Source organism: Meleagris gallopavo, chromosome 8 (genome assembly GCF_905368555.1).
Source record: "Meleagris gallopavo chromosome 8, MGAL_WU_HG_1.1, whole genome shotgun sequence".
NCBI lineage: Eukaryota > Metazoa > Chordata > Aves > Galliformes > Phasianidae > Meleagris > Meleagris gallopavo.
In genome coordinates this window covers 14,325,557-14,353,116 of record NC_139411.1, presented here as the reverse complement: position 1 = coordinate 14,353,116, position 27,560 = coordinate 14,325,557, and the positions used below count along the sequence as shown (strand labels likewise).

The following is a 27,560-nucleotide window of genomic DNA, read 5'->3' as shown; positions in this document are numbered from 1 at the left end:
TTTATCATCTCCAGTGTACCAAATCCCTTTCCTCTCTTTTTGAAATACTGCCATTAACAAGCTGGAGCCTGGCTGCTTCCATCAGGAAGATGCTCAGACCATCAAAGTTGGAAGAGAGGGAAAAACAACTTTCAGGCACCTTCATCTGAAGTATTAAGTATTTATCAGCAGCTAACAAAGGGAAGAGAAGGTGGCTCAGGATGAAAACCCAGCTGTATCTAAAAGAAGAGAAGGAATCCTGCAAGACTCCTTGTGACCAAAATGGGTAGAGCAGCTCACTCCACAGGTAAGACAGCTCTTCATAGATGGTGCTGGCTGACTACAACTGGTGTGTATGTTTATGAGCTGCAAGTAGAGCCAAGTCTCTTAATCTTCATGTGAAGGTTGAGCATTGCAAACATGTTTCAGTATAGGCTGTGAAAGCCCATAGATTGACGTGACCCAGATTGACAAAACAGAAGGAAATCTGAGGCAACACGTTACTAGAAGAGGAATCGTCCTTCTCAAACTTTCCCATGTTTTTAAAATGCTTGATGCAGGATGATAACATACCAGATGGTCAGTGTCAAAAAGAAGCTTCCTCAATATAGGCAACACTGACGCTTTTTTTTTCTTCTTTAAAGAAAATCTGGCACTTCTCCCTGCTGAGGAGAGATGTTGAGAATTTCTAATAATACTGACCCAATTTCCTTTGGTAACTCTAGCTCTAGAGGGAATCTAGTGATGGTGGAGCGTTGTATCTCCTTTTCCTTCTGAGGTGTTGCTCTGTTTCTGTGGATGCCTCCTGTTCAGTGTGAATTAGAAGAATTTTGTTATCACTGAAAGTACTGAACAAGATCTTCATAACTTGTAATACGAAAAGATTTAGCAGTCCATTTTTCTCTATTTCCAAATGGTGGATTTTTTTTTATTATTATTATTCTTATTGCATATATGTGTTTTTGCAAGTGATACAACACAGATAAAGGAAATTCCTCTCAACTTTCTATATCATCAAGCCAATTCCTAGATTGAAGTTGGCTTCAGTCATTTCTGTGCCATATCAAGTGCTAGAAATCATCTGCAGCCTGGGATATTGCCTTGGGAAGACCAGAAGGGTAGATGACAAGTGTTACTTGTCTTGGAAATGGTGCTTTAAGAGGTTTTTTTGTCCAGTGTTACAGATCTGATCTTCTGGATTTTAACTGCTGGTAAAATTGGCAGATTCTCATTCTAACAGAGTTGAAATTATGTCCTTGTGAGTATTGTTATAAAATGTACATGCAATCCTGTTTTTTGTATGATTAATATCTTTTAAGTCATAGAAGTTCACCGTGCTAACTAGTGGGAAGTAACTATTTGTTACTCTGAGTGAGCCCCATCTGTTTTCTTCTAGATCAGCGTAAATTGTTTTTGTACTTAATCACTTGGAAATCTTTTTTTTTTTTTTTTCCTGGGGAAAGAGGGGAGAGCATGGGGGAAGCCAGTATTTAAATTTTAGTTACGTATTTCAGTTATCATGGGCTTCAGTCTGTAGGTGTGAGCTACCTGTGTGTCTTATTGATCTTCACCTGTATTCTCAAAATCAAAAGCCCTGAGCCTCTCCAGAAAGAAGCACAGACAATCACTCTCTTGAAGTGTGAGCCCAGTTCAGCTATTTGACAAAAAATTGGTCTTTCATATTAACCTATGAAGAATTAGTCTTCAGAATGCTACCTGGCAGTAATTTGGGAGCACAGTAAGACTTGAAATTGTGATCACACCTAAAACCCTAATGAGAGCTAGAGGGTGGCTAAGAGGAAATCACAATCATAGGAGGACTTTGGCTAACACATTCTTTCAAATTAAGAAATATGGAATCACAAACATTATCTTGGGCAAAAAAGGCAGTTCCAGAAAAGCCACAAGGGAGAAATTACAAGCTGCATTTCTGGGAGAGACCTTCCATGAGATTGTAGTGAATGAAGCAGGCTTGAGATTAGTCAGTAAAACTGCCCATGCAACCTGGTGACCACTGAGAGAAGGAAGCAAGACAGAGCTGCTTTTCTGTCTCTTCAGAAGGCATCTGGACACAAGGAAGAAACAAGTGAGCACTAATCCTGGTAGCAGATAAATCAAAATCTTGGCAAAGCATGCTTTATTCCTATCACTGGGCTGTCTCCTGCAAGTTCCAGTGCGTGGTCTTTAAAAGTCCTTGGAACTTGCTGGAGGAAAATTTCAATTGGAGCTGAACACAGCATGTTATATTTTGAGGCTTTGATTATTCTGGGCCTGACAGGCTCGTGGAGATTTCATTGCCTCTGGGCAACATCTGCAGTGAAGTCTTGTAACAAAGGCACTGAGTGGCCTCACAGGGCTCCTCGATAGCCTGTGTTGCATTAGATGGAAGATGTGGTTATGTAGTCAGGGTAATTAATTAGCATTTCCATAAGCATCGCAAGTCCTGTTAACCTTGTAAATGCAGGAGACAGGAATGAAGCACAGATGTAGAGGCTCTGTGGATAAACTCTGTGTGTGTTCGGTTGATTTGGTTGATGAGCTCCACTAAATTCTTTTAAGACCAACCTTAATTTAGCATGGCTAAGGATGCAAATACACCCAACATCTGTTCACATCTCCATGGCAGCTCTTTGGTGACCAGTGCTACAGTGAGATCTTAAAATAATGCAAAACCTCTGCCATTCTGAAGGAGAAGCTATCGATTAGAAGTAAGATGTGGAGCTAGCTGAGGAAAGATAATAAAGGTGTCTGGGTGCTGCCTGCTTAAAATCAAATGCATATTCTGGTCGTGAGAGCTGCATCTTGCCTGCAGACCAGCTCTCGTCTCAGATTTTCTGATACTAGATATCATATTTGCCCTCAGCATTTCATCAGCCCTGGCTGATAATAGTCATCCTCTTGCTGGGAACCCCATTTCCTACAAAGCTTTACTTCTATTTCTCCTCACCACCTGTTTCCCAATGCTTTTTTTCACTTCTGTTGGCACTAGAAACTTGTTTTCTCTGGTTAGTTTGCACTGAGTGAAGGTGCGTATCTTATTCAGTGACACCTCTTAGAGTTGATTCCATTGCAAGGTGTAACAAGCCCCTGTTACAGGAACAGGTGCAGGAAAGACAGTTGGTGGGCAGTGTCTGGACTTGGAGACTGTGCAGAGAACTGTCCTCTCCTCTTTGCTCAGAGGGCAGAGTTGCAGCTTCATCATAGAGGTACAAAGCAAATTCTTCTAACCACTTCATTTAGAATAATGCTGGTGTCTGAATGATGAAGTAGGAAATTAATACCAGAAGAAAATGTTGTTTTCACTGAATTCTGAGCTAGGAATATCTAATGAGTGGCAGGGTAGGATAGGAAGAAGACAACTCAAACCCATTTTCCCTTTTCTTGAGCAAGCTTAAGATTTTTTCCCCTTCAAGTGACAGCCCATTGCTTGGTTCAAGCCCAGATCTCATGTGTCTTTCTATTGCCTCTGGCGCCACAGAAATAATTGGTCAATGATATTAGGAGCCTCGTAACTTCCAAGATTGTATATCTTTCGTTTTATAAGCTGGCAACAGATGAATTTTAGGACCTTTTAAAAAATTATTGAGAGCTTTGGAGTCAGCGGGACTGCTGCTTGTGCCTTATGGTGATGATGTAAAGTAGATGTCATGCTTGGGAAGGGTGTTGAGGAAAATGAGAAGTGTACCAATAGTGCCTAAGGGGTAAGAAAAGCTCTCTTGCTCTGCTCAGGGTTTGGTTTGGGGATTTTTTGACGGCCTGCCTGCTGCAGCAGTTGGCTCTGTGTCAGAATAGCCTGTTTCAGCTTAGTCCTCTGTTCTGCAGTGCTAAGTCCATCTTGCAGGCTTGGGTGTTTTGGATTTTTTGTTTTTTTGTTTTTTTTCCCCAAAGTCATATTTGGTGTGATCAGTGAGACACAACTCTGCAGCTCTGCCCTTCCACAGGATACCATCTGTTTTAATCTCTGGAGCAATCTGGAGATGCGGAGCACTCTGTGTACGCAAGCACAGGCTTGGAAGCACAGAAACACCGCAGCAGGTTCAGCTGACTCTTCAGTCACTTTTCAAAAATTACATTTTAAACTCAAACCAACTGAAGCTGTGGTACAGTAGGTCTAGACAATGCCCGTCAGTCGGAGTAACTGTGAAGAGACTTTCACATGGAGATACATGGCAGATTACTGAGCGATTCTGAAATGATTTATGACTGACTTGAACTTGAGTAGTCCATACCAATGCCAGGACAGCTCTGTGGCCCCATATTAGCTGCGGGCCCCTCTGCACCTGACCAGTGCTTCCTTGAAGCAGCAGCATCCCGAGCTGTGTGCCAGTGTTCAGGAAGGACTGTGGCAGCAAGGTGCTCTGCCAACTCTGGCAGCTGTCAGTAGCACATCAAAACAGGCATCACTGATAAAGACTAGCTAAAGGGTGGGAGGAGAAATGACACTGCTCAGCTGTTTATGAGCTGCACTTAGCACAGCTTACTCATCTCCTATATAGAGATGTACTTCGTGAGCTTACTCATCATCTGTGCAGAGGTACCGTTAACACTTACTCATCTCCTATGTAGAGGTTGGGCCAGACTTCATTGACATGAGTGTACTTTGGGCATCCTTTCCAGAAGAGCCTCTCCAGTTCAAATGCACCTGGGGTACAGTAATCTCCATCAGGATCCACTTTGATTGCTGTGTATGCATTTTTCTTCCCGGCGTTCAAACCTGCTGATGACATCTTCTCCATGGAGCTTGGGCCGTGCAGGAGGCTGGAACACAACACAAACAGAACACAAAGATGAGGAAGCACAAAGCCTGCGAGTTCTACTCAGCTATGGCGCTCAGAGCAGCACTGGCAGATGCACTGGGGCAAATTGTAAGCAGGTATCAGGTGGTTGCTCAGCACACCAGTTCTACTTTTTCAAGATCTTAATGCAGCCCTACACAGTGAACCTTGTAGGCTATATTTCTGGGAGCAAGGCTTTGCCTATTAGCAGTACTTCTCCTGCAGCCACTGATTGACAAATGATTCCTTAATGAGGGTGGGCTCAAGGACTTCATCCTCTCCAGGCTCACTTTTTTTTTTTTTTTTCTTTTTCTTTTTTAACCTGGAAGCGTCCGTACAGGCGCAGTGCTGCTGCAGGAGACAAGGAAGGCAGATGGCATCCCCATACAATGTGTTGGGTGCCTTTAGGTCAAGAGATTCTCCAGTAATTTGTTTCTAAGTTTTTGACATCTTGAAGAAAAATTTACAGGGAGAGTAGCAACTCCCACATATTTTTGTGTGTTGGTCACTGGTGCTGTTCGTGTCTGTTTCCAGACAAGGCACAATCTACTATTTGTAGAGCATTTCCGCAAGCAAGAGGACCATTTTTCACTGGCATCCCATGTTCCCAGAGGGTTTTGTTCCTTGGTTTAGACTCTTCTGTGCCTGTCATGTTGTGTTTCTCAGCAGAACTTGATAAAGCCAAATAATCCCCATTTTTCAACTCCAGAGCTAGGCAAGATTGTGGAGTCAGTTTTTGTCTGGCATATGTACACCTTAGTTCAAAAACTGGCTTGCTTTCACTGGCAAGGGGATCTCTCTTTCAGCTGAGCTTCCTAAAACATGATGATGTTTAGCTAAGCAGTCCTCTGAGATGCGTAAGGGGCTCTGAGGATTAATTCCTAGCTTATTGCCTCGCATTCGGTCTGTGTGCCTTCGAGCAATGTGAGCTCCCATTCCTGTGCCTCCAGGAGCCTTCCATAGGAAAGCCCTCCTTCCTTCAAATCATGTTGACTCCGTATGCAGGCTCAGAGACGTAATGATGGACTGGCAGAATGCTGGTCTCTGAGAGTGGAAGGACTGCTATCTAGAATGTGATAAGAGAGACTGTTTGTCTAGTAAGAAGTGATCCTAGCATGAGAGCCTTGATGCTGAGGGACTAAGAGCATTTATTCAGGACTCCATAAAATAAGAAAAAGAGAAATAAATGAGATTAGTAATTATGTCCAGTGTTCATTACACCCTGTAAGTAGCCCTGCTCTTAGATTGCAGACCTCAAAATGCCACAGCTACACCTGCAAACATTTGTTTTGTGTCTATGTGAAACCAACTCAGTCTGTAGGCCTGTTAATGCTTTGCAAGTTAGAGCTCTGCTGAGAAATGCTCATCTCTGTCCTGGGAAGCCATAAGCTCCCTGAATTTTATGTTCTTTATTCCTTGCCGGTGTTATCTTCTGCAGGGATTTTTAAATTGAATTAAGGCACAAGCATCAGTTGAAGTTCCTCTGATAAAATAAATATTTCAGATCTAACTCTAGACTAAGTGTAAAGTAGTGGAATTTCATAGGAGGGGAAAAGGGGCTGATGTGCTGCTTGAGCTCTGGATGAATTACCATGAAGCATTTGGTTGGGGCGGACAGAAAGGTTTGCATCTCTCCAGGAATCAGTTATAGCACTTCATTCTTATTGACTGCTCTGTGTAGACCAAATAGAGATGAGAGGAGACTGTTCTGTGGGCCAGTCCTCTTAGACTAAAAAGAAGGGCAATGTTAGGATTTCTGGCCTGTGGTGGATATAAATGTGACCACTGGCCCAACACAAGCCCTGGCAGCAAAGCCTCGAGTGTCTTTTGCAGGGCACTAGGTCCCCACAGGTGTTCAGCTGGTGTGGAGGGGCTCCAGGGCTGCCTGGAGCAGGTCCCGACCACAGGCTGTGCTCTCTGTGGGCTGGAAGGCCCCACCTGGTGCTGGAGACATACTTTCAGGTGTGAAAGCTCTTTGAGGTGAGGATGGCCCTGTTGTGTGAGGGACCTCTGGCTCCTTCCTCACAGTGCTGTTTCCCAGCTGTGTGTTAGAGATGCCTCTCTGGGACCAGGGCACTTTCTTAACCAGTGCAATTTGCCTGTCTCATTTTGCAGGTTCTGCTTCTCAATCCTGGATATGAACGTAATGCTGCACCACTGCTGCTCACCAATTATGCTGTCATGGACTTAAGTGTAAAATCAGAACAAGGATGATAAAAATTCAGTCATCTGCATTTTTTTTTCCACCAATCTTTTTCTTCATAAGTAAGACTAAAGTGTATGTTATCTAATGAATTTTATTTGTTAATCATTTGGATGTTTGAAATATTTCTCCTCCTTGGGCTATATGTGTATAAGTGAAAATATTGTTAGTGATTTCACAAAATGGTAATTCAGAATAATGGAGAGTTAATCCTCTTTTCATTAGCGAGCCACTTTAGGACGTGCACTGTGGCAAATTACACTGCATTTTAAGTCGTTCTCAAGTGCTGTGCACTAGAAAAAACCGTTAAACTATTTTTGCATTGATAGAAGTAATTGTGTGGCTAATTTGGATAAGCAGCATCTATTAGGCACAGCAAAGGAATCTCTTCTTTATGCTCACTATCCACTCTACAGCTGCCAAATGGAATTGCTTAGTGCTTTTTAGCTTATTTTATTTTTAACAAAATGAGGAGGGAGGAAAGAAAATCTGCCAGTCTGTCTGCTGTTTAATTCAGAGGGAGCACAGTCTGGTAGCTGAAACAGATACAGCCATTAAAGGTTTCCTTTCTGCCCCTTCTTCTTGGTCCCTTAAGCTACTCAGGTTAAATTTATATTTCTAGGAAAAATCTGGGAAGTTGCAGAGTGTAGGGGCCCTGTTCCAAATTTGGGCAACTGGAAGGATGTGTCCTGCCACCCCAAAGCTGCAGAAGGGTTTTGGAGGCATGAGCCACAAGCAGTACTGGTTGGTAATCCCACAGACTGTGGAGGGACTGAGGCTCATGTTTGGATGTGCATGTGCTTCAGTGACAGTGTGTGCATTTCTAATGCTGGTTTTCCAGATGTGGCAGTTTCTGAGTACTATGAGACTGAAAGCCATAAGTCATTATGTACATCACAAAATACTATATTTCTTAATATTTTTGGCTCTTCGTGCTGCACAAGCCTTAGCATTGTATATAAAGATGCCAAACAGTTTGGCAAGATTTATGTGTGCTTGAGTGTTAACATCCAAGTAAGCTGTAGAAATTATAGAAGAGAAACAAAAAAACAAAACAAAGGGATGCAGAGAAAAGGACTGCTTTTGTCTTTGTCCTTTGCAAGAAACTATGCACCTTCTGCTGTTCTTTCCTGCACCCCTCCCTGGCCCAGGAGGAGTTCACAATAACATAGCTGCTGTTGCCCCAAGCAAATATACTCTGGCTGCTAATTCGCAGCTGTGCCTGTGTGCCAGAGGCTGTCTATCCCAGGTAAGGTCAGAGCCCAATGGTGGTGGCATGCCGTACAAACACGCAATGAGAGAGGCTAAACAAATAAGAAGTGGGAAGGAAAATGGAGGCAAATAGTGATTTGCTTTGCTCTTTCCTTCAAAATAAACAGCTGCAATGCTATTAGTTGCTCTGGAATGCCCAGTATTGGCCACAGGACTTCCTTGCCTTGCCGCCTACTTCAACCCATACTTATATGGCAGAATAGTTTACATTCTTTGCCACCCGTGTTTCCTGCTCTTGGGAGCTCTCTCAGCCCATATGACATTGGCAACCTTTTCTTGTGAGGCTTTTTTCATGCTGGTTTTATTAAATCTAATTTGGTGTACATAAGTGTACCGGCTTCAGTTTTGCACTCAGATGCTACTTATCTGACAGGCATTAGCTAAAAGGTACTTCTTGCTGAATATACCAAGCAATTGCAGCTCCAGCTGGCTTAGCTGGGAGTGAAAGGTCATCAGCATCCTCAGAACACCTGATTTTTTTGTTGCTATGAGCATTAAGCTTGAAAGATGAACCATAAAGTAAGGAAGAAAAGTTCTATAATTATGGTTAAGAAATGTTTTTTTGTGCATGAAGTGCTTGTTATTGAAGAACGTTTGCCATTTCCTTTGATGTTGTGTGGAAACCTAACGTATTTGAATGTTTTTATTTATCAGGAGGAATTCAGCTTTGCTGAAATCGGAAAACACTGAAATCAGGGGACAGCTATCTTTCAGGAGTCCAACACTCCTTTGTGTGTTCCCAAGATCTCCAAAAATAATGCTTTCATTTTTATTTACTTTTATTTTTCCAGTTTAATAACCACCTCAGATAAGACCGTGAAGAAACAGCATGCATAATGAGAGGGAAGTACCTGAGAGGAGGTAAGGATGGAGAATGCCACTTCTCTTACACTTTCAAAAAGATGTGCAAAGGCTTGAATCCCATATACTAACCACTTTCCATATAAGCACTTCCTCAGAGTTAAAGAGAGACAAAAATGAGCTTTAATAACTGCAGGTCTTAAAAAAGAGCAAGAGAGGGTCTATCAAGTAAGCTCCTGAATTCTTAAGAAAATTTTTGTTCTTTCCCTTCTAGCCAGCATGCAAGCTACATGCTTCCCCTCAGGACAAAAAAGTAGTTACCCTTTTTGAGTATGACTAAGCACAGGGCTGTTTTATGCACTGGAAAGTTCTCGCAGAAGTTAATGTGCATGCTGTCTGGAGTGCAGTGTTTACACTCGGGAGGAATATAAACAGTGCCTTGGTTTCTATGTATTTCATGATCGAAGTGCATCATCTGAGCTGAGAGCTAGCAAGCTGCAGCAATAAAAGCTTGCTTTGTTGGATGATTTAACTAGACGAATTTAAAAGTGGTGCTCCCTGTTATGCCACCCCCGTGACATTTTGCTAGCAAATAGCTAGCAATGCCAGCAATAGCCACAAAGAGCTGTGCGCTTTCCTGCGTGAACCTGGCACTTGTACCTCAGAGGAATGAGGTACTGTACACCAAAGGTTCCTTGGATGGTTTTTTTCTAACACTAGACCAAAAAATGTTAATTTTTTACAAATATTCCTTGGAAGGGGAGCAAGTCTTTACAAAATATCTTTTTATAAAAAGAGCCCCAAAAGAATTAAGCTAAGTGCTGTACATACAAACTGGAATTCCTTGGACATGTGCAGCGTATTTAAGTGAAGAATTACATAATCCCATATTCCTGTTTCTATCCCAGTGTTCACCAAAAGCAGTCATTCACTTCAGTTCCTTTATTTTTTCCCTGCATTTTTATGCTTGAAGCAGAGTGTAAAACAGTTCTTGCAATGCATTTGTCTTTAAACGATTTAGAACTAGAAGAATCACAGCCTCTGTGTAATTATTTCCCAAACCTCCCTGCTGTGAATATTCAAAACTCACCAACTATTTCAATGAATTTCTAAGGCACTGATGACTTTTTAAAAACTCATTTTTGCTCTCATTCTTTGTTGCCTGAACTGGTTAATTTAAAACAGAGTAAGCTGAGATTTTGTTAAACATTTTTGGGAGTGCCCTAAGAAACTTAAAACACAGCATCATCTGAGAGAATGCTTATTGAATTGGAAAAGTTAGCTTCAACAGGAGGGTGGAGCGATTATCAAAGAATAAGAAAAATATTCTGGGATGTATGTCACAAAATGCTTGGAAAACTGCATGTTGCATCTTTTAAAATTTCAGTTCTTCATCTAAGATAAATACAGTTGCTGTACCCTATTTCCCAGTTTATCAAGTAATTTCTGTAATAGAGACACTTTGTTTTTGTTTTTTTTTTTAAATCGTAAATTTGGTTTCCTAAAACTTTTTGTTTCTGTAATAGCTTTTTTCCCTCTGCAGTACTAGGCAGCTGCCTTGGAAGGGTTGCCAGTTCTCACTCCTCTCACTGACTTGCCAGACTAAGCTATAAAAGGAAGCCAAGGGGCTCAAGAAATACAGCAGAAAATGAGTATTGGTCAGACTTACCTGTGAGCTTGGGCAGGTGCTCTAGGTGGCTGGGCTCTGTGGAGTGTGGCAGGGCGGCAAAAGAAGTCTTACAAACTTTGAATCTGGAGCCTATTTTTAGAGTAGGATTTGCTGACTCTGACCTTCAGTGCTACCCACTCCAAAGGACGGTCTTTGCATCTGCTAGTAAAAGTATTCCCTGATGTCACCTGAAACTTTAAACCTGGCAATTTAGTTACCTAGCCTCAGTGAAACTGATAATGGGATGTCTGTGGGTTGACTATAATAATACAGAAACAATCCTTTTATCTTCTTGTCCCTTTGTCAAGCCCAATGTGAAGTTTACCACAGCAAATGTGCTGGGAGCATTTCACTTCTGCTTCCTGCTACGCTGTGCATAGGTGATTGGGCACTGGCACAGCAGTGGGGTGACCTCCATGCTGTGCAGAGATCTTCATACCCTGCTTGTGCATTTGCCCTACTTGCTGCCTTGTTTTTCTCCAGCTGCTGCTCCTGGTATCAATATGACTTCTGAAATGCTTTTTTTCACCTAGAAAGCGATGTGGAGCTCTGGTGATATGGCAGAACTTTACAGAAAGAGGAGGGGGGGGTACACAGGTGGAAGGTGAGCACAATGTGCTCCTACCACCAGCACAGGGAGACATCACCTCCACTTCGGTAGTCCCCTGGGGCGTGAAGGTGTGCTGGGATGTGCCTTGCTGGGACCGTCTACGCAGTGGCTGGGCGAACTGTTCTGGGGCTTTGCCTCCAGCCTTGGCCTTATGCCCTCAATGAACTAGCTGTTGATGAATACACATTGGGTCTTCTTCTCTTGTCTCTTGTAAGAAAGAAAAGGCTGCTGTGCATGCCAATCCCTGTAACCAAAGCTTAGGTTACTCATGCATTTTTGTCATTTTTTTTCCGAAAGTACCCCAAGCACAAGGTAGGTGCCATTAAGTTTCAGAGGACACTAGCTCCAGTTTCTTGGGGGTTTTTTAATGAGAATGCAATCACCTCTGTTACCCCATCTGTTAAAAGCTAAAAGTCCATTCCAGAAGGAGCAGGCACAGTCTTAGTCATGGCTGTGCCTAATACTGCAGTACAGATGTGAAGGAATAACAAACAGCTTCAGTTCAAGTTCTGGGCGCTGGACCCGCTGCTGTTTTATGCTAATGGCAGCACTCCAGCCAAGTTTCTGTATTACAGAGCAGCCAAGCTCCTCCCTGCCAATTATTCAGATAGTCACTGTTAAAATGTGAGAGAGCTTAGATGTTAGGAACCCGCTGTGCCTTCTAAGTTACCTTAGGAAGTTGTTGTGCGAATTAATTCTATACTGATAACAGAGAAACTTGGGTGGAGGAGGAGATACAGACCCTATATAACAGAAACTAACATGGGTTGCTTTATTTTTATCCCTGTAGGCGACCCAGTACGGGGGAATATGGGTAAAGTGATATGGCAGCGCAGGCAAGGAGAGACCGCGTGAGGTGCAGATCTGAGCTCTGCGTGGGGATGGCAGCGGCCTCCTGCTTCCCTCCGGCTGTCGCCCCACCAGGTTGTCTTTCTGATGTCAGGCCGATGGCACGGCAGTGTCTTGTGGTATTGTTTTTTTGGGCTGACATTTTGAGTGCCAGGAATATTAAGCTGAAACAGAAGTATTTGTTTGTCTGCCTGGCTGTCAAAACAATGCGAGCCCTTGTGCCCCTCTCTGTAGGGTCCTGAGAATGTGTAGGGAGGGATCATTCACCTCCTGGAAAAGCGTTCTATTTTGGGGAACATTTGTGTGTGTTTCCATTAGTTTTGCTTTTGTTAGGTAAAAAATACTAGCTGCTGAGATGTTTTGAGCAGCTGACGAGTTAGATTGCTTTGGAGCCCAAACACTCAGGAAACGTGGCAGGCAGGCTCTTATTTTGAAAGAGGTAAGCACCTGCCCTCTGAGAAGTTGAAGTGTTGCCTTGGGTTCTTGGAAGCAGATGTTTGCCATGTTGTTGGTCAGTTCTGAAAGTCTTGGCTAAGCTGATGGCCCTTTGAATGCCTGGTTTGCTCCCCTTCCTGGGGCTGTCTGTGCTGGTGGGGTTTGGCTCTCACTTGTGCTCACCCACTGGTCCCACTCTTCCAGCTGAACAAAGCAACTGCATCAGCACCAGTCGGAGCATTGCCCTGGAGCAAAACTCTTTGTCCCTTTATTCTTCATGAGTGCTCTGAGAGTGTCATAGGACCAACCAAGAAGAGTGCCAGGCACTGCTCAGATACATAACAAAAGGCAACTCCTAGCCCTCACAGCTAATATTCTAGATAAAAGACTTAGGTAGCAAAAAGGACACCCAAGTGGAATGAGCACTACCTTGTCTGGAAGGAAGCCACAGACCAGCTTCATAGGTGGCAGTTCTTGTAGCACAGGGTACGAGCAGTGGGAAGGATGAGAATTGAAGTCCCTTCAAGAGAGAGGAAAGGAGAGGGGGCGCAAAAGCTACTTTTTAATTTATTATTTTTTTTTAAATCTTAGAGAACTAAATTTCTGCCACAAACCCTGGCTAAAGAAAAGGAGAGGGGAGAGAAATGATAGATTTCTGGCCAGACCACACTAGAGCTACAGTTGGAAAAATCTGACGTTCTGTTTTCTAAGGTTTGAAATTTAAACATTAGTTGAAAGTAAAAGTTTTGAGTGAGGTACTTCTTTAAAAGACTTCCCTCCCCCACTCCAACCTGGTGGACTGGAAGATTTCCTCTTTGCTGCAAAATATGCTGGAAAAACAAGGTTTTTAACAATTGCATGGGAAGAATAAGTATATAATTATGAGACTGTCCTAATGGACATTTGCAGCTGTACTGAGATGTGAACAGCATGCAGAAACCATTATGATTCCAGTTGTTTGGCAAAACTTAAGAAACTTCATATATATATGTTTTAAAGTTAACTGTAAAGTAAATCCAGATGGTTCTCTCTTGCACAGATGAGCAGTCTTTCAACTAGACATATAGCTGTAGCCTAGCTATAACTTGTTTTGATTACTGCAGATAGAGAGAAATGTTTTAAATGGCTGCGCGCCCTCCTCACAAAATGCCGCATGCCCCTGATTCTTGCTGAAGTCAACTGGTGTTTATGCAGCACTACATAAAACTTGTTGTCCAACACCTTCCCTGCATGAGAGTTTGGCTGAGCACGGTGTTTACTCCCTCATTTTGCTGAGGTATGGCTAGAGGTTCCTGCCAGGGGCTGGGGCTTTGCTGAGACAGGCCTTACAGGACCATAAAACGAAGAAGGTGCATAAACCACTGCTTGAAATGAATTTGTTCTTTTTTCCTCATCTCCTTGTTAAGGATTACCAGAAAACATCAGTGGTTTATTTTTGACTGATGATGTATTCGGAGTTATATTTGAGTCTTTAATAAGTGCTGTCTGTTGTGTTCATTGCTTTATTTCAGCTAGATGTCAGTTTCGCTAGCTTCTGTCAGCAGGGAATCAAAATTATGTTGACTCAGGAGACCATCCTGCAAATCAAATCAGAAGGGAAGACTTGGTATACAGGGCAAGGATTTCAGCATCTGAGTGATTTAAGCCAACACATTAGGAGCATTTCTGAAACTCTGAGAAGGGGATGAAATGAAAGACCTATCAGAAATGATAGGCTTATGGTACATTACTATTTACGTTGTTTTTCTATAGTCGATAAATGTGTACTTGTAGATAAGAGTTGATATTGTTTGTCCAAGTAGTAGAGCAAGTAGAAATATTGTTTATGAGTTTCTTAGGCAGTGCTATTGGAATGGTAACTTGGATTTGACCTGGTAGAAATAAAATTTTTTGACTGGTGTTTTTCTTACTGTGTCCCTGGCAGGGCTGATAGCCCAGCAGTCATGGCTCTGTTTATAAGACAGTATTTGAGGCTGGAGGCACTGCCAAGTTCACGGGGGCCAGGAGAGAAGGACCCTGGTCCTGACCTAGACTCCCTGGATTGGTGGGGAGGACCTGGGGTAGGGGCTTTGCCAGGAGCCTTGTTCTCTTCTCTGCTTTGTCTCTCATTGTCAGCAGAAAAAAGTGTTCTGGGTGATTTGCACTTGAGTTGAGTATAAATCCCAAAGCCCTGTAATGGGAAAATAAGGGATGAGAACTTTCTTGTAATCTCTCCTTACTGCAGAACGCTGAGAACAGAAAGAGTCTGGGGCCCCAAACTACTTATTCTCTTATTTCTCAGTGCTGAGAGAGAGACCTGTGAGAAGAACACCTGCTTGAGAAGTCCTGTGGAGAGAGAGTATTAACCAGTGAGTAAGTTATGTGCAGTGCAGAGCATCCTGATGTGCTCCTGAGGTCTAAAAATCAGGTACCTCCAATTGCTCAAAGAAAGTGGCATTGCCAAAATTCGAGGTATTTTTGTTTTTAACATGCCAGAGTATCACACACAGGATTGCACTTCAATTCATTTGATGACAGGCTGGAAATATGCCACTGTTTTTTTCTACTCTGTGTCTGTTAGGGTAAGGAGATTTTGCTCTTCTCTCTATCCTTGTTCACATATTGCTGCGGAGATTCCAGGTGCATGTGGTACAACCTATTCCCTAAGCGTAGCATGTTTAAAAAATGAGATGTGGATTCTTGGTATGTAACTGATGAGACAGCTTTGTCCAGACATGCTGAGAGTAGGTTTCAGGTCTGAGTAATCTCATGGTATATTCAGTGCCAAGTCTAGACTTACAATGGAGCTGAGAGCCAGAAAATGGATAGATGTTTGCTGTCTTCTTGGTACAGACTTGTTGGCATTGCAGATGGAGGAACTTGAGAACTGCCATGCTGCTGCTGTTGTTCTAGTGTCTGTGCTGCTGACCCTGGTCAGTAACGAACACTTTAAAGGAAGGTATGCTAAATGTGTGCTCCTCATTTCTAGGATGCATTTTCCGCCCCCTAGACGAGATGTTTAATCTCTCTGCTCCTCGGATAAAGCTTGACTGGAAGCCCGATGCATGAAGTTTTATATCTTCTCCAAAAATAATTCTTTTCTTACAATGTAGATTATCTCTGGTGGTGGTTATGCAACTATCCAGTGTTCTCTTTAAGTCTTCTGTGCTCTTTGCCTCCAAGTGTTGTGATAATGAGTTAAACAGAGTAAATAATGAGAATAACTGCAACTTGTAACTTGAACTGGTTTGAAATATGTCCCCTTTTCATATTTTCTGAGCCAGCCTGGGGGAAGTTTGCCCAACCACAGGCTCAGGTGCAGTTGTTCTGAGGCACTTGAAACATCTGGTCCCGTGGCACTATGCAACTACAGCCTACTGTCCAGTAATCAAGCACGCTTTGTGTTGTAAAACCCCACAACAACTAAACAATGCCTCATAATCCACGGGAATGTTCCATACCACCTCAGGGCAAGTGCCTTTTAATGGCTTTTTTACTTCGAGTTTGATCAGATTCCAGACTCTTTTAAGATGAGAGCACCATAAATGTTGGAAATGAGGTACTCTATTTCAGGGAAAATACAAAAGCCAGACTGCGTAGTTCTGTGAAGTAGAAACAGAGTTGTTACACTATGAGAGATAGCAGGGCTGCCTTAATAGATGGCATTCAAGTGCAGCTGTTTATGGGTCTTAACTGGTGTTGGCCCACAAAACACATACTTAGAAAGGAAATCAGGGAAAGCTAACACATGCCTGGGGGCTTTGAAGTTGTTATTATCAGCCACATACAAAAGAACGGGAGATCCTCTCTAGTCCAGCAAGTACTGAGAAATGAATGAGTTTGGCTGGCGCATACATCAAAGGTCTTCACTTGTAATTTGCTTAAGAGATTAGAAATGAAATATGAGGGAATTATTGAGGAAGAGCAAGCTGCTGGATTTTTCCCCCTTGCAGCAGGAGAGAACAATTGAGCATGTATTCTGGCTGAAAGTGATTACCGAAAAGCTTTCTGACAACCTTGAGCAAAACAGCGGTTGCATCTTAGTTTCACTGACATCAAATAAGCATTTGATTTACTGAGACCCGATTGGACCTGTCCAGTGCCAAGGAGTGTCTTTGAGACACAAACAAACTTGATAAAGCTCTTCATTTACAGAGCCACAATCTCTAAAGCACTGCATTGCCAGACCATGAAATGTGCTCTGCGTTTTAGCTACCAGAAATATTTTGCTTCAGAAGTAAATGAACAGAACCTAGCGACAAACATTTGAAGCTTGCTACTGTTTCTCTTGCTGTCAAATGTGATTTTTGCTTTGGATGTTCAAGAGACTGAAACCACTAGGAGGGTGGCAACATTGTCTGGTGATTAAGCTGTGGTTGGACTGAGAGATAGGAAGGTTTGACAACAGCTGTGATCTTTCTGGAACAAAACTGACTATGAATGCTTTTGAGGTGAAAGTAAAGATTTCTAGTGAAGAGAGAAGTGACTTCCTGAAACAGCTTGCAGTGGAAACGCAGAGCATGAAAAACCTTTGATTTTTCAGAGTTTTAAGGAAAGAAAAAATGAGATGAATTTTTTTAAAGGGATTCAGAGATGTTGGCAGAGGTGTAGGTCGAGTAAGTCTTCCCATTGCGTGTCCCTTGCTGCTGCTAAGTCAGAGATTTCATGGAATGACTTGGAGCTTCTGGATCAAGACAAAATACCTTAAATAAAAGATCCTGACCTTTTTTGGAACAGACACAGGATCTGATAGGTGTTAGTCTGCAAGCCTTTTGACCTAAAATCACAATCTGTGATTCCGTGAAATGGAAGATGCTGACTTCAGATAACTTGCATGCTTATTTCTGACCTTTTTTTGATAGTGTAAAATTTGTACAATTTGCTGACTGTATATCCAGCATGCTCTTTATTGCTTTTTCTCCCCCTCAACACAGGAACTGTTACTGATTGTTCTCAGTCCATTCATCTTGTTTAGATTGGGATTTAACCTGTCCGTTTATGCTCTGAATGGAGAGTGTTAAAAGTTTCTGTCCATAACTCATTGTACGCAGAGCAGAAGACCATTAGTCCAGCTTAGTTATTGTTTTAAATAGCTGAGGCAGGAGAGTAACAAATGAGTGCATCTGTTTCCCAGTCAGAATTAATCATCAGTATTTATGCACTGAGCATTGCTACTCTTAATTTTCATGCAGTGTTAAAATATTCATTTTTGTGAGGCAAGCGTGGCTCTCCTGCACCTTTCAATCCATTCATATTACCGTGCTAGCAATGAGAGTTTTTAGGAGGGCGTTTAGCATAATCCACTGCTCCTCCACTAAGACTCCAAAGCACCTGCATTTCTCCAGGAATCCATTCAGCACGCTTCATTCCAGCCATTGCAGATGCTGATTTCAGTATGGAGTATGGCCTCAATCCCATACATCTCACCATTTACAGATTGTGAAGTGACAACCAAGTGTTATAAAAGAACATTCGCGTCAAAGATCTCGTGTGAATGAAAATGAACTCAGAGTGACAGCAGCCCTGAGACAAATGCCCTGTGCCAGAGAGGAGCATACAGGGGGTGAAGGAAACTCCCTGCCACAAGGAGGGCAGTGGCAGGGGATGGCAGGGCAAGGCAGGAGGAGCAGAACTGCAGGGTTGCTGGGTGGGTGGTCGCTGAGAGAGGCTGAGAAATCTTTCCAGAAAAGAGGGCTTGTGTTCAAGATGCAGAACTGGATTTTTTCAGGAATTAGGACAGGAGTTGTTGTGTATTGCAACTGTAGCTCATTTACTGTTAGAAAAGTAGCATGTATAAGTAGTACGTAAAATGAGTGCTAAGTATATTTCTGAATTTTTGATTTTTTTTCAGTGATGTGAAAAAGCCTAGTTTGAGAGAAGGTGAGTTGTGCTGCACAGCACAGATCAGTCCAGCTTTACCTATTGACTTATCTCTTTAAAAAAAAGGAGGGAGAGAAGAGATTGGGGGAAACCAAAAGGAAGAAAATCTTGAAAGTAGAATACATCAAATATTGTTTCCTTGGAAACAAAAAGGAAGGTTACATCACAGGGTTCAAGGCTATAAATAGGAACCTAGCAGTGCAGATGCAGAAGAACTCTTGTTCCTAGAGGGAAAATTTAGAAATGAGCATGACCTCCCTTTAGAGCTGCTGTCACAACGCAGTCAGCACAGCCTGATCTGGAGGCCCAGCAGTAAATTTAGCTGCTGCTGTATGACAGTCTTCTCTCAATTAGCTACAGCATTCAGCTCAGGGAACTGGTTCAGTTGGTGAGCAGAGGTGCAATTTTCAGACTGCTATAAATACAGTCAGTGTCTCCAGAGCCCTGCTACACTGCAATGGCAGAAATTACTGCTAGTCTTCAGCTTGTACCCTAAATCCTTCAGGCAGACATGACAGGGCAGTGAAAACCTCATGCCCTTATTAATGCTTATGAAAAACAACAAAGCATCACCATGATCAAGAGCAACAGGCAAAGTGGGAGCTCAGGCCTTCAGATATGATGAGCTGAGGCTCTCTGGGCCACTTTGGGGCATCTGTCCCTCACGGTTCCCACCGCATCCTGCCCCATTCCTCTCTCTTTGGTTGCCCAGCAGTGCAGTGGTTGTGGTCAGGACTGAAGCATCCCTCAGCACCAGAGGAAGGTTTGGAGGAAAGCCTAGAAGACTGGTGAGGTGGCATCAGGCCAAGCACCACCCTAGCCAGCTGCAGGCTGGTACCCGGCTGCCTCACAGGGCTCATCTCACACCCTGCCAGTGTCAGGCCTGGGTTGCGAATCCTTCCTGAGTTATGGCTCTTGATGTCATGGATTATTGATACTATTAGCTGCAAAACCAAATAATGTTGTTTTCATTGTGACAAGTGTTTTCCTTTAGACAACATCACTGTCCTTACTTTTAGGCAATGGGAAAAGTTCTCCCTGCTTTTACAGTGTAAGTCTCCTCTGTGAGTGTGTATGTACCACGCTGCTGATGGATAGCTTAAAAATTGGATGATTCACATATCATCATATAGGTTAATGCAGTTGAATCTTCCGTCTAAAGACCGAAGCCTTGCATTAATTACATTATTATTTGATCCTTCCAGATGTTAGAAATAAAGAAATCAATTGGTTATGGCTCTGTGAGTAAATGATTTCTTTCAAATTGAGACACAGGTTTGTTCCATCACTTTATATGTGATAACACAGAGCCTGATCACATTTCCCTTGCCTGGTGGGAATCACCTCAGTGTGAGTGACCTCAGTGTGGCTGACAGCTCACAAAGCACTGCTCCATAAGCTGGCAAAGCAGTGCTTGGCCTGCTGGTGAGTGAAGAGCTTTGATAAATGTCCCACTGTCAAGGATCTTGATAATACTGCAGTATATATGTATAGGTGCACCTTTGTTTGGCACTGCTCGCTTTAAGACACAGCCAAGTAAATGAAACAGTGTGTGCTCGCAGCTGCTTTAGCCCTAAGACATGTCTATGGTGTACCAGGTGGCAGTGCTCTAGTTCTTGTAGCTTTTTCATGTCCCAGTGTGGTGCATACTGCTAAATCTACCACAGAAACTCAGCTTTCCTTGGCAGAGGAGAGGAGAAATATAAGTTTATTGCTCCTGTCAAGAAAATAATGAAAACAATGAATGTTAAGATAAATGATAATAATAAAAAGATCTCACACTTTACAAAGACAGCCCTATGACGGGGAAGGATGAGTAGAACAGATGAGTTCAGAACATCTGCTGTTGGCAGACGCACAAGTCTTGCTCAGGTGGATAAAGGGGTGAGTTGTGTGTGTGCCTGAGTCTAGCTGTGATTCTGAAACCAAGTGGCTATTGCCATAGTAAACTTTATGATCCCACTTCTATACTTGTCCGGAGCTAAAGGAAATCTGGATAAGGTTTAAACCTTGCATTTTGCGTAAATCTTTAATTTTAAGATTTACTTAGAAAAAAATTTAAAGATTTTGATTTTCCATGGGAAAAATTCCTGGGGAGTTGCTTTAGTGTAAATTTTCTTGTTATGATGGTACTCCCTTTAGCTTGCTTGGGTTTGCTGCTGTAAACTCTCATCTCTGTGAATCATTGTGCCTGCACAGTTGCCATCTTTTCAAAATATCTGCTACATACTGAAAGTTGCTATTTCAGTGTGCACTATTTGGCCAGTGTAACAAAAGCACTGCAAAAGTGCGATGGGAGAACTACTAGAATATACCGAATTTTTAGCTTGACATGATTTTTTCCAAGCAGACTTTTTTTTTTTTTTTTTTTTTAAAGCAAACCAGCATCTTTGTTGGCAGGCAAGCATTCCTGAGCACTGGGATGACTGTCATCAGCATGGCTAGACTGATAAAGATGCATTAGTATTCATCTGTTGAAAAGCTTTTGTATGACTGGCCAGATGGATTGTTATTGCACTGATACTCGACATCTGATCAAAAGGATCTGGGATAGCAGAGATGCAGGTAAATTGACAATGTGTGTCTGTGGTGTGAAGGAGGATGGGTTAGGAGCTTTGAAGACTTTGTGGTTGTAGTGGTCTTAAAACCAGGTTGTAACCATGTGAAAGCAGAACTGAGTCTAAACTACAATGCTTTATTTTTATTTTTCCCCATGAAAAATGACAGTAGGAAAAGACATCAGGTGAATTTTCGAGCTGTGACAGCTGATGTAAGGCAACTTTTGTTGGAAAACTGTAATGCCTTTCTGCTACTGCCTTCTGCCAAACGCTCCCTAAGTCCTTTAAAACCCACAGGCAGCTATTCTGCCTCATCAGATGATTTTTTAAATTTGAGCTGTTCTATTAGACTAATGCATATGCCAGTACTGTTTTCTTTGGTGCAGTTTTCATTTCTTATTACATGTTGTCTCCTTTGATTCGTTTAAATGTGCAGGAAATGAAAAAGATGGTCAGCTTGATTAACAGTCAGTTGAGTGTTCTAGTCAGGTATCAACTGATTATATGCAGGCAATTAACAGTTCCATCTGAGAAATGTACTGCATAGCCTTCAAATGTGCAGAGCTAGCAAGGCTGAGCTTCTCCAGGAGAGGCAGAGGAGCCCTGCCTGGCAATGAGGACATTTCCTCACAAGGGAAGAAGTTCTCCTGAAAACCTCTCGGCCAGGCCAGGTTATTTTTTCTTGCAGTCATTTTATTATTGCCCATTATAGACCAAACCTTTCAGAAATGTTCCTCCTGTGGCCAGGTCACACATACTGGGCATGTCACTGCTACAAAAATGATGCAGCCTGTTGATAATTTTATTTGTAAGGACAGAAGATTGAAAATGCAATTCAATGAATAGAACAGAGAGTAAAAAGTAAATTTAATTGTCCAATAGCCTCTGATTAAAAATACTGATTCTGTCTTGTGAGAATGGCTGAGAAAAATGTCTTAGAGTCAAGCCCTGGGATCCTGCTGTGTCTCTCTTGTGAATGAGTAATGAAAAGTGGCCATTCATTGCTGAATGATTATTTTTCCCCTTCAATGGAGGGGGGAGAAACCTCCAAAATCCAAGACTTCTATGAGTCCAGCAGACTAAAAGCATCAGGAAACCTCTGGAGAGAAATAAAAAGTTATGAATGGAGAATAAAATATTGGTGTAGAGCAAAAGGGCTGTTGTGTATAAAGAGCAGATGGGAAAATGTTGGGTTTGAAGTTTAAAAGACAAGGATCTGAATCTCATTGAGTTGAGCAGGGGGGAAGTGGTTTGAGTTTCCTTTCCTTGGAGGTTGGCTCCATTTGATGAATTGTCGAGATGTGCTATAAATGTTTAAGATTTATAGGAAAGGCTCCAAGTATTACTAATGAGAAGCTAAAAATAGGTATGATAGGAAAATCTAAACTGACAAACAGATCATCCAGCATAACAATAACTTCATAATCACGCAACTGTTGCCAACTGAAGATGGGAGACATGGCATGAAAATGAGCTTTTGTTTTTCACATCTGAAAGTTAAAGGAGTCAGAGTGGAAACAGATGTTCTCCAAAACAATGTGTCAGAATAACTCTAGTAACAGCCAGTTGTCACCAGAGCTGAAGAAATAATTCCTTGCTGGCTTTTTGCTGGCTGATAGTTTTCCAATGATGGGTGGGGTTTCTGTGAAGTTCTAATTTATTTATTTATTTATTTTTGTAAGCAACCTAAATGTTTTGGTGGAAAAATATCAATATTTCACTTCTTAAAGTTTTGTGCTTCTCAGGGCTTGGATTTCTCTTCTCAGCAAGTAATCTGAAGGGATTTGGTGAATCGTTTTGGTTGTAAATTTTTGTGAATAGCTCATTGTTGATATTTAACATTAAATGAACTGGTGAATTACAATATTGAGGAACTAAATGGCTTAGATGCTTTGTTTTCATAAAAAGGGTCTTGCAGAACACTGCTGTTCTTCAGAAGACAGAGGACATAACCACAAGAGTAGATTTTGCCTACTACCAAGCAAGCAACAAAACCAGATTGATCTTTTGTTTGTAGAGTCTGTCTGCTGAATGTTTCTTTTCTGTATGTTTTCAAATTATTGGTGACATGTGGATGACCTGGACAATGATCCTTGATGACACAGTGAATCTCAGTCCATGCTTTCTGTCCACTGAATGCACTGGAAGATGTCTATGCTCGTGAGGATGGTTGGCAACCAATAGCACCAGATTGCAGCAGGTAGAAGAACCATCCCTTGACAAGTGGTATTTGTGTGAGGGGAGGCTTTGCCCACATCTTAGGAAGTGGAAAGATCAGCTGCTTAGAAATGTGGGTTAAATCTTTTGTATGTTACCTGAAGTTTAGTAACTGATTTTTTTTTTTTTTTTTCAATAGTTTAGAGTTTTGCTATGCAGATTTTCTACATTCTGTTTTCTACTACTATGGAAATGTTTTTATTTGCAAGGGTATTTCCACTGGGAGACGCTTCGTCTCCAGGGTAAATTCTCTGAGAATGGTTTTAAAAGTTGGTTTATGGAGAGTACTGCATCATGTTTTGCAGTTTTTGCAGTTTTCAAATGCTGCTTTAGACAGTAATAAAAAGATGTTATTCTTCTGATGCTATTTTTGCCCTGACTTGGCAGCCTCTCATTGTCTGAAAATTGGGCAGTCATACAGGTGTATCCAAGAATTTGAGAATTTAATGTAGTGATCAAATGAGAAAACACAAGGTGGGACACCACATGGTCACAACAAGGTGCTCAGTGTCAGGATGCAGAATGGCTACTGGCGAAGAAACAAGGAAAAGGGTTGTTAAGAGGGTGACACAGGAATAAGGTAGCTTGAATAGGCAGGATTGTTGTGCATGAGAGTGACGGAGGGATGCTCTGGAGGCAGAAGCAGGAGGAGGAGAACCAGACCCATATCCTCTGCTAACATCTCTGGGTATTTTTAGGAGCGCTTCCTGAAAGTGCTCATGGTGTATAAACAGATGAGATTCCAGGAGGTAGCAGCGAGGGGGAGCGGTATAACTCAGTGATGCTTGTACCGCAAATAGTACATCGCAAAGAGCAAATTGTTTGACTTTATTAGAACTGCAGCCTCCTGCAACAGATCAAGAGTCTAGTTTCTAAGCAAAATAATTGTAGCCTCAAGAAAGCTTAACTGTTGAAAGCCTTGCAGGACATAGATTACTGTTTGATTTGGCTTCAAGAGTTACATATACTCCTTGAATGTCAGACAATGAAGTAAATTTGCTAAGCACGAGCTATTTTGAAGCCCCTCTCCACAGCAAGATGTAGCTCAATCTTGCCGATCAGGAAACATGAAATGGAAAATAGGAGGAAGATAGCATCTGGCAAGTGGGCTTGATGGTGCTTTGCAGTTCTGGAGGGGCAGTTAGGAGCCAGGCAGATCTCATCCCAGCAGCAGGGACAGGCAGCAGAAAGTCGCCTAGTCTAAGTGTGCAGTGCCAGAGTTAAAGCAGAAATGGTAGCCATTGATTCACACGGAACAAAGCGGTGTCGTTCAAAACACGAATTTCCTTGCACCTGCAAGGAAAAGGCTGACACTCTGAGCTGTCACCACTGACTGTACCTGGACAATATCCTAGCTGGCACTTCTTTCCATGAGAAACCTGTCCTTGGCAGCATCTCCTTCCCTACAACTTGTTGAAAATTTCTATCCTCTCTTCTTCTGGCTCTTTGCAGAGCAGATTTATGGTCCCACTTTCCTTTTACAAATAAAACCCTAAGTGCAAATCCGAAGGATAAATAATGCAGTGCAGACATGCCCGCAGCAATACTCTCTGTATTTATCATTGCTGAAAGTCTGGGAGGAAAAGCTGCAGAAGGCAAGATATCTTAACTGAGAAAACTGTTCTCATGCTTTCGTGCCAATTCTGGAGGCTGGAAAGCAATCCTGCTGTGCTTTTTCCCAAACAACCTGCTGGAGCTCAGGCAAACTCCAGGTACCTTATCTATGACAGGGGGCTAGGACCACCATTGTTCTTCATAGTCTGCCTGGTGGGCAGGCACCAGCCCCACTGCAGAGCTGGGGGTTGCTTATTGACACATGTAGTGGAAAGGTTTGTAAATAGCCCTCACCATTTGCTCTGCGCTGGCTCAGGAGTAGGCATGGAAGAAATGATGGCACAAATATCACTCTGCCCATTCATATGTCCAGTCTGCTGATCTGATCACTTCTTCCACCTGCAGTATCTATTGATACAGTTTGGGGCAGGGGATATTTAGGTAGTGCTCTCAACAGGTGTGGTTCTAGCTGGCATTGAGGAGGATGTACGCCTGCAGAGTGGAAGTGGGATTTCTCTCTGCTGGCTCATTGGCAGTAAACCTGGCAGTTGCCCTCCAGGCTCCTGGCTGCTAGCTAGGACTAGGTGCTTGCAATGAATCAGCAACTCTGGAACTGGAAGTTGCAGCACATGGTATATCTATAACCACACCCAATATTGTTTGTGTTTTCTTTGTCTTGGTTCCAGCTATAAATTTAAGAGACTTCTGCTTAACTAGAGCACAGGGGCGATAATGTACTTCAGTGTGCAGCTGATGATGGTTGTTGAGCTGACACTGGCTGCTGAGCCTGACACCTTGGTGCTGCTGCAGCCCTTGGTGCTGTTGCAGCCCTTGGTGGAGCTGTGTGTGTGAGGAGAGGTGATGGGGTGCTCATATGCTCTCATCTGCTTGGGAACAGAGAAACTCCTAGAAGATGGGGACATGCTTACCACCCTCTGGGCTTCAGAGCAGTGCTGTCAGTGGTCCAGGCTCTTGCAGAAAGGGAAAACTTTGCCCTGGGGCTGGAAGCCTGTTATTGTCTTTGGTTCAGTATTTTAACCTCTTGCCTCCTGTTCTTTTTTTTTTTTTTCCCTTCCCAGAGAAGCAGGCTTTCTCTGCACACCTGGGACAGTGATGCTCACTTGATTCTCCTGCCTTGCCAATGCCCTGCCTCCAGCTGCATGCCGTGCATGGCAGGGCATCTGAGGCACTCTCCAGCTAGCTGAAGCAGCCCCACAATGGCTACCAGGCCTCAGCTGAGGTAAATTTAGGTTCAGTCTCTCTGAGGAGCTGTTCATTTTAAATTCCACACTGCAACCACAGATGTTTCCAGACATGCAGCTCACTGGGAATTATGACCTGTCCTGATGGGCTCAGTGCACAGAGATTTGGGACTGCTGTGCTTCACACACCCCATGTACTTTCATGCTGTGCCATTTGGCTCAGCATTGCCAGAGTTACAGAGAGCTGAAGGCAGTGGTTAGCAAGGCAACTAAAAAGACAGCTCACAAAACAGCTTCAGCATGGGCTGTGGTAACCAAGGGTCCCCCGGCAGAGCTTGGCGGAGCAGATCCAGGTGCCAGGAGCAGCCAGCCACCAGGCGCGCTGAAACCCAACCTCTGTCTGCAGCAGCCAGTGGGAGGCCTGTGAAAGCCATAACTTCACTGATTTTTCCATCATTAGCTGTGACCTCCCTTCTGGCCACTTACTCCAGTCTCAAAGGATGGTACCCATTCTGAGGGACGAGCCATCTCTGCTCCCTGAGAGGAAATTAGCCTCTAGCATCGCTTGCTTTTTACTTACTGTGTTTATGGAAGCGGAAACACCACCTGAATTTCTCTGTAGACTCTGCAGGGAAATCATGTTTCCATATTGCATTATGAGAGAAATGCATTTGAAGTATGCTGTGCTCAGTTAATTTTTTTTATGTATGGAGGCAAAAGAAACTTCAGAATGAGTATATGCGTCTCTCTCCATTCACCATCCCTAGTGCTATAAATATGAACTGCATGTTACTTCCAGAACTGCAAGCCTTTAAGACCTCTCAAGGGAAAACATCACACCAAATTAATCTGCCGTCAAGTGGAAATTCTATATTGTTTGCATTTGCCAATGTTCTGTATGTGGCTGTAATTGCACTGAAGCAAATATCTGCTTCGAGTTCTTCACAAGATTAAATATGACCAATTGGGCGTAAAAGAGTAATCGAAATGTGGAGCTGTTACTTTGGGTTTGTTAGAGACATTGCTCATTTTTGCTCTGACACGATGACGCTAGGTTCTGGCTTTCTGTCACAGCGGGAAATCGCGGCAATGCAATGTGAGCTGTGGGATGACCAGGAGCAGGACATTCCCACCTGGCAGAGTGCCCTTGCGCGCCCCTTGCCCTGCCATGTCCCCTCCCAGCTGTGCAATGCTGTGGCCGATAGGAGTGCCTTGCTGTGCAGTGTTCAGTTGGCACCTTCCTGCTGGCTCCTGAGGAGTGTGGGATCCCTCACCCCATAAGTTTACCACAGGCTGGAAGCTGGGAGGAGCTGTGATGGTCCCAGCCCAAGCCCTGTGTTTGTAGGGGAGCCCCCAGCCTGGCCCATGTCACCATGTCAGCTCACCAAACCCTATATCCTGTCCTGTGCCAGATGCATGTGAAAGGTTAAAGACTGCTTGAAAACCTCATGGTTTCTTTCCTTTTTTTTTTTCTTTTTTTTTTAAACTAGTTTAACCATTTTCCCTCCTGCTGTATAAATGCAATTAGAAGCAAGTAAAAAGTCTCTCCTCAGGTTGGCTGCACTGCCTTTTAATTC

General features: G+C 42.9%; 1 protein-coding gene and 1 long non-coding RNA gene across 3 annotated transcripts in view; one reads left to right on the top strand and one right to left on the bottom strand.

Moving 5' to 3' along the window:
- Nucleotides 1-11,016, bottom strand: part of DUSP29 (dual specificity phosphatase 29) — a 20,902-nt gene extending 9,886 nt beyond the window's left edge. The window contains exons 1-2 of the mRNA XM_003207951.5: nucleotides 10,700-11,016; nucleotides 4,531-4,737 (exon numbers count right to left, since the gene is read on the bottom strand). Coding sequence (XP_003207999.1) covers nucleotides 4,531-4,715 — 185 coding nt within the window. The 5' untranslated portion in view covers nucleotides 4,716-4,737; nucleotides 10,700-11,016. The remainder of the gene's footprint in view (nucleotides 1-4,530; nucleotides 4,738-10,699) is intronic.
- LOC146543863 (uncharacterized) lies at nucleotides 295-27,558 on the top strand. Of its 2 annotated transcripts, none has more exons than XR_014884718.1 (3): nucleotides 295-4,844; nucleotides 9,021-9,090; nucleotides 25,861-27,558. It is a non-coding gene; the product is annotated as an uncharacterized LOC146543863 (long non-coding RNA). The 2 variants fall into 2 exon arrangements; XR_014884719.1 differs by having other exon boundaries at nucleotides 295-4,852.
- Nucleotides 27,559-27,560: the final 2 nt, after the last annotated feature.